Source organism: Octopus bimaculoides, chromosome 18, assembly GCF_001194135.2.
Source record: "Octopus bimaculoides isolate UCB-OBI-ISO-001 chromosome 18, ASM119413v2, whole genome shotgun sequence".
Taxonomy (NCBI): Eukaryota; Metazoa; Mollusca; class Cephalopoda; order Octopoda; family Octopodidae; genus Octopus; species Octopus bimaculoides.
This window is the reverse complement of record NC_068998.1, coordinates 18,967,609-18,975,334: the sequence shown is the minus strand read 5'-3', so window position 1 is coordinate 18,975,334 and position 7,726 is coordinate 18,967,609. Positions and strand designations below refer to the sequence as shown.

General features: G+C 37.7%; 1 protein-coding gene across 1 annotated transcript in view; it reads right to left on the bottom strand.

Moving 5' to 3' along the window:
- The window catches only part of LOC106869608 (ras-related and estrogen-regulated growth inhibitor), an 82,535-nt gene that overhangs the window by 27,715 nt on the left and 47,094 nt on the right, over positions 1-7,726 (bottom strand). Inside the window, exon 2 of the mRNA XM_014915416.2 lies at positions 727-783. Within this exon, the coding sequence (XP_014770902.1) occupies positions 727-783 (57 nt within the window). The remainder of the gene's footprint in view (positions 1-726; positions 784-7,726) is intronic.

Genomic DNA, 7,726 nt, shown 5'->3' with positions numbered 1-7,726 from the left:
TATCATAGTTTCACCCCGCTTTCTAGGAATTTAGACAGACAGATATTTCACTGTGTCCGAATTACTTGGTACTAGAACGGAAATAACTGCAAGCAGACGTGAGTGTGTGGTTAGAAACTTGCTTCTCAACCACCTGTTTTCGGGTTCAGTCCCGGAACCATGTGGAACCCTGCGTGACACCTTGGGAAAGTATCTTCTATTATAGCCTCGGGCCGACCAAAGCCTTGTGAGTAGATTTGGTAGACGGAAACTGAAGGAATCTCGTCCTATATATATATGTGTGTGTGTGTGTGTATTATATATGTATGTATGTATGTATGTATGTATGTATGTATGTATGCATGTGTCTGTCAGTGTGTCTTTCTTCTGTGTTTGTCCCTCATCATCGTTTGACAACTGGTGTTTACGTCCCCATAACTTAGTGGTTCGGCAAAGAGACCGCTAGAATAAGTATTAGGACTTAAAAAGTAAGTCCTGGGGTCGAATTGTTCGACAAAAACACCCCAAGGCAGTGCTCCAGCAAGGCTGCTGTCAAAGGACTGAAACAAACGAAAGAAATAAAAAATAGCAGTAAGCACGCGCGCGCGCGCACACACACACACAGATACACGAATGCACTATGTAAAACGAGTGTGATTGTTTGCATGTAATTACACAAATAAGATATAGGTGTGTATGTATGTATGTATGTATGTATGTATATAAGTAAAAAGATATGGTACTTACCAAGCAAAGGATGGTAGTCCCCAATGAATCGCTTCGTAAGATATCGCACCAAAATTGCTGTTAAATAGAAAATGAAAAAAAAAAAAAAAAAAATCATGGCTTTAACGATTGCTTCTAACTCAGGTACAAATACAGAAATTTGGTGGAACGAGGAGGTTAGTCTATTAAATCGACCCCTTTACCCTGACTGACAGTTTATTTCATTGACCCTGGAAGGGATTTAAACTCAGAAAGCATAAATTCAGATTTTGTTGTATTTTGGGAGGGTCATTATGTCAATAACAAACACGCGAACTGGTTCTGTTTTATTTCTTTTGTTGCTATTAGTCAACGAGTTAATTATTTAACCAAAATAACTGATCGATTGTTGGATTAATCGTTCGGTCAATAAATTCCACAGTTAAGCTCGTCAAAATCCTTTCGATGTCATTTGTGACCTTACAAGGATATGCTTCCTCTACTCCAGGTTTATCTCAGGTCTGTCCGTCTGTTTCTAGTAGGCATTGAGGGGGTATGCAAAGAGCGATGAAAGAGCTTTGACGAACCTACCTGTTTGATTGATTGATTGACCAAACTATTCATCAAATAATCGATTTGCTAATTGGTTAAATGTTTAACTAGTTGACTAATAATAAGAGAAGTGAAATAAATCCAGTTCGTGCCTTTATTATTGTATAATAACCCTCTCGAGATATAACAACAAAATCTGCTTTAACATACGAGTTCACATCAAGAATTTTGCAAAAAGCAATATATACAAAACGAAACAAATCTTCTTATATTATAAAAGAGAAGCTGTCTGTCAGTCCGTAACAACATCTGTGTAGAGAAAGGGAAGGGGAGGAGAAAAAGTTGCTGTTGTGTGAGAAATACAGTGTGTGTGTGTGTGTGAGAGAGAGAGAGAGAGAGAGAGAAAGAGAGAGAGAGAGCGAAAGAGAGAGAAAGTGAGTGTGTGTGTGTGTGTGTGTGTGTGTGTGTGTGTGTGTATGTGTGTGCGCGCGTTTAAAAGATATATAAATAGATAGTGTTGTCACTTTGGTAACTAATAAGTTTTAATTAAATACGTGGAAATTTTGAGAGCAAATCTGTCAACACAACGCAGCACAAACATAGTTTGTGTGTATGTGTGTGTGTTTCTGTATGTCTTTCAACATGTAGACAACGCAATACAAACTTTAATAAAAGACTTTCACTTTGAACAGTTTATGAAGGTACGTGCATGATTAACAAGTATGGTTACCGGCAGCGTAGCGACGGTTAACGACCTAGTTCAGATTAGTAAATACTACAAAGTCCACCATATTAAGCATGGTTTTAATAATCTATCAGGACGAATACTGCAGTAACTGGCCCTATCAACGCTGTATATACATTTAGTATGAAACACAGATAACATTAACACACATTGTGCAGAAACATAACTTAATGTGGTAGAATGGTAGAGTCGTTAGGAGCATCTGATAAAATGCCTTGCAATTTTCGTTTTGGCTCTACACGTTCTCAGTTCAAATCCTGCCGACGTCAGATGTATCTTTCCTCATTCTGATGTCGATAAAATAAAGTATCTGTCAAGTACTAGATTCAGTTTGTAACAGTATAGTTCAGTAAAGTCCAAATTGCAATCCTAAGACATGTGGAGTGACACTCTGTCGCCACATCAATATTTTCTATATTGTTTCAAATATAAGCAAAAAGAACCTGAAACTTAATGGGGTGGGCGTTAGTCGATTACATCGCCCCTAGTACTTGACTGATATTTGATTTTATTAACCCCTAATAAATGAAAAGTCAAAGTGATCTAAGCGGGATTTGAACTCAGAAAGCAAATAACCGGAAGAAATGACGCTCAGCATTTTGTTTGACTCGGTAATGATTCTGCCAGCTTTCCACCATTTAATGCCAACGTATCACCTTCATACATGCTCAAACATTCAATCATAGACCCTATTAGAAAGGGACATCTCAAAAGGAATAACGAGTGTAGAAATATGGTTTAACATAATATCCACCATCACATCCGCCACGAACAAAGGGATAATAACAATATCTATCGCAGTCACATGACCACATAATATAGGAGAGGGACACTGTTGATTATTATCAGACGGTAGCACGTGATTGATATTTATTTTATCATACCCAAAAAAGGTATGATAAAACAAAAGACCTTGAAATCAAAATACGAAGAGAAACATTAAAATGTGTGATGTCAAATAAATCAGCATCGAATTAGTGACGTCAAATAGTCAGGGCCAATACAGTGTCATACAGCGTATGAGACGCTTTGACCTCCAATTATTTGGCGTCACTGATTCGACGCTGATTTATTTGACACCACTTGTTTTAATGCTTTTCTGTTTTAATGTTTCTCTTGTTTCCTCTCCTCTTTTTCTCTTGCCTTCCACCTCCCTGTTTTTCTCTTTTTCTGTTTATGTGTGTGAGCATATTTCTCTCTATGTGTATTTATGTCAATCATATTCAATTAATATATTGTAATGTATTTCCTTCTCTCTCTCTCTCTCTCTCTCTCTCTCTCTCTCTCACTCACTCTTTCTATTTGTATGGATATTTTTCTGCATGCGTACGCGTGTTTGCCTTTACTATGCGAAAAAGTACAGTCGTCAAAATAGGTCCAATGTCCAGACAGCCGTGCCAAATCGCCAGCGTCAAAACAGCCCTGCCCAATAGTTTCATTCCATATCTGTCACGTCTTTGATATATTTTTTGATATCACAGTTGTAATATATATAATACTTTACATAACTGTAGAAATTTTGCTATTTAAAATAATAGTTGTGGTGTTGCATATGGTAATGGCTGGGTTGATAGGTAAAGTAGTGGTGAAATGTAAATATGGAAACATGCCAATCAATGTCTGACTCTTTCCCTCATATATTCCATAATGGATATGCAAATGTTAGCTCCAAAATACAATTATTGATATACGTTTACAGGCGGTAACAATTTCACCTGAATGGAACAGAAATTTCTACGAGTCTTTATATTAGACTTAAATAGCTAATAATATTTTGGAGAAAGAAGGCACCGACGAAAAACGCTGAGTGTTCTGAGTTCAAATTCCGCCGTGGTCGACTTCGTCGTTTATTCTTTCGGGGTCGATGAAATAAGTACCATTTGAACAGATTTTATCTACCCCGAAATAAGTACCATTTGAACATTGGAGCCGATGTAAACGGTTTACCGAACTTGCTGGCCTTGAAACCAATATTTTATAGAAAGAAGGATTTCTGACTGAATAAGTTTTCACACACGAATCGAACAATTTCAAATAGCGTTAAAAAGGTTAGGAAACATATTTCCAAATGAAAGATATTAAGTTGATATATATGCTACAAAATACAGGAGGCAATTTTTTTTAATTACTACATATTATTGTGTGTGTGAGTGATGGTTATACGATAGTCAATCGATTGATAAAAAAAAAAAAAAGCATATAATAATATAATTGTAAACAAGTAAACGAGGCATAGCTGTTATGATGATACAACAGAAATTACAGAGAAATCATGGGATTCCAGAATGAAATAGCAGATGGAGCCATTGTATGGCATACGCTTTTTGTTCGTTCCTTTTAATCGGTTGACTAGCTCGTTCTCTCATCTATGTTACCCTGCTAAGTTAGCACTGTTTTGAATGTTTGTCTTAGACAATAATGCGTAATGAAATGATGTGAAAGGCTCTGCTAAAATCATCATATCGTCTAATTCACAGCAGAGAAATATCTAAACAAAAGTTTGTCAGACCGCCTCATGGTCCCAGTAGACAAAATGGAAAAGGCGCTGCTCCGAATAATGGTGAGGGAGATGCGCATCTATTGTTCTCTACCGCTACGTCTTTTCTAAAGTCATGGGTGATTTTAGTTTAATTTTCTGTTTTAGCAATTCCCATTACCTTAAACTTAGGTAATTTATACTTTAAGGTTTGAGTTACTTATAAATGCATAAACTACTATATTCTTTTTACTAACGTATTTTCTTTTATAACATATTCATATACAAACTAAACTATCAACATGCCAAGTTAATGCCAAAGAAAAAAAAAACAAATAAACACTCAGACCATTTTTTCTATGTTTGTAGTAGATATACAATGCCACAGCGATATACGAGGGGGGTACCCAAAGCAACCGGAAACTTTCTCTGTTGAACAAGCCCGTTGTTGTTCAGGCTTCCAACGCTAGAAGCCACTTGATGCAGTAATTCCGTGAAATTCTGTTTTCTGCTGCGGAAAATGGCGGCCGAAACAGTTGTCATGTTTTAAACAGCTTACAAGGACGCTGCTATGAGCAAAACACAAGCTTACGAGTGGTTTATACATTTTAGGAATGGTCACTTGAAGACCAACTTCGTTCAGAGCGTCCGTCGACCTCCCGAACGAATGAAAACATTATGAAAATTCATGAACTGATCTTGGAGGACCGTCACTGAACAATTGATGAACTTGTTGATATGATTGGCGTGTTCTAGGGCACCTGCCAACGAATTTTGAGCGAGGAATTGCGAATGAAAAGAGTTGCAGCAAAATTTGTGCCTCGCTTGCTCACAGAAGATCAAAAGCAGTCATGATTGAATGCATGTCATGAACTGAAAGAACAGTTGGAAGTTGATCCAGACCTTTCTCTGAAGGCCATCAGCTGGTGCTATGGAATTTACTGATGTGGAAGAGGCGAAGAAAAAAAAAACATCCTCGTATTACAACAGAACTTAAAAAGATAAAGAATCTGTATTTTGACTGTCAGCTTGATGATCAAGAAAAGCAATAAGTACCTCATTAAATTTGGACAGGCTTTACCGGAACCTTTTCATCCCAGAAACTGTGGACTATTTTTAGAAATCCCTGGCCTGAAAGCATTCCCATCGCTAATACTCCCCACACTATTCAATGGTGTGCCTTCAGATTTACAGTAATACATTTATATCGAAACTCTACTCTAGAATTATTACAAATTAGTGCCCAACCAGAATATTCTGAAGCACCTGTCTGGTAGTGCTATCGGGAGACATTGCTGGTTCAAGATAAACAGTACAAACATGGTGTGCAGTCAACCGAGTTTGTCCGAGATTCATGCGGAGCTAAGAAACCTTTCTATATACATTGGCTCAGTTTCGGAGCATTGGTGACTTGCAGTGAACAGCTTTTGTTGGAGCCATTGTTTCAATAGGTCTTTGTCTAATCCTCTCCGTTATTGTCACGACAATAGATTTTTTTGCAAATTTATCCGAAAGGCATACCGAAAGTGATTTGAAAGTTTGAAAGTTGTTTTATTGCACAATGGAAATTAAAAACTGTTCAATTCCATCGCTCTTTCAGTGCATTTAAAAGAGTCTCACGCTAATACGGATATCCTTTTTAATGCAATTGAATACGATTACTCATGGAATGTTTGAGGAGATCTTTAAGTAAATACTATGTTAAATGGTATGTAAGTGGGATTCACCGAGTACTGTTGCTTTCTATTGCTTTCTATGCCTGTGAGAGAGTCACGCTCATTGCAGGACATAATTTTTTCTAACATTAATAATAAAACACCCAGTACATTATTATATCTGCCAGGTCTTCATATACTTCTGGAAGACATAATATTTAATCCGTTCCTTAGTTGATCCAAAGAAAATATTTTCATCAACTTATGCTTGGTTTTATGAAGGTATTTGTTAAGGTCATGGTAAAAAAAAATTCAAAATATTTCAGTTTCTCCGAGAATTATTTCTACAAAAATTGAAGAGAGTTTTTACAGATATCACATTCGAGAGGTTTTTTTTTAAAGATAAAACAGTTGATGAACCATTTGCAGCAAGTGAACTAAAATATATTTCTCGGTCAATCGGAGGGACGATTATCACGATGGACCCATCCGATAGTCATATCTGTTCTGTCCTACACACGATATAACTCCGCAGGTTAACCAAACTCAGTAATTAAACAAGTGCACACAGAGTAGTTTCGTAGCTCCGTGCACGTTTCAACCAAGCTCGGCTCACTGTAGTCGACACACTTTATTCCGAACGAGCAATGCCTCCAGGTAGCACTTCAGGTCAGGGACTTCTAGAAGTCGTCCATAGTTTCCGGGATGAAAGAACTCCAGAAAGGCTGCTCGATAGATATTTGTAGACGTCAAGTGTCGCAGAGAACGTAGTCACTCTTTCCTATCACTAGTTTTTTTATAAAATGCAAACGTGGAAGTTCCACCGACCACATAACCCGATAGGTAGGGAATTTGGCAACGAAGTCTTGACCGTCACCAGATCCATGACTCCATCTCTGTCAAAGAAACAAACCACGAAATAAAACAGCCACCATACTTTCTCCTCGTCCAGTAATCTCTGTAGTCTGAGTGCATGCCTACATACTATGAGGCGATATGTGAAGCCCTTCACTCAGAAGACATTGCAGCAGATCAATTCTCTGTCCAGTGGAATGCGTCCCTGTCATAAGAAGCGAAAGTGCAGACCCTCCAGCTCCCGATCAGATGAAAACTGAGACCAGCTACGACAGACAGTAAGTAATAAATGACGGAAGTAACACATGCATTCACTACTTTAGCATGATATTTCAGCAATAACTTCTCAGCCCATTTCCATTTTGTACTAGCTATGCTGCTCCTAAATACTCTCAACCCATTTCCTTCAGACTCGGATGGCCCAGGGTAGACTCTCGAGCACCATCACAAGATCTTGAAAAGCTGTGGCCTTTAAAACTTTCCAAACAATGTGCAGTGAAAGATCATAAAACTTAAAAAAGCAACTTCAGTAGATAGGTGCGAATTTATCAATTTTATTCCTATCACCCCACAAAGATGGCCTTCAAACTAACTTTATGATGATGAGAACCATCATCATCATCATCATCATCATCGTCGCTGTAATGATTTTGTTATTCTCTCTTCTTTCAACTTCTTTTCTTTTTCTTCTCCTCCTCTTCTTCATACTACTACTACTACTACTACCACCACCACCACCACCACCACCACCACCACCAC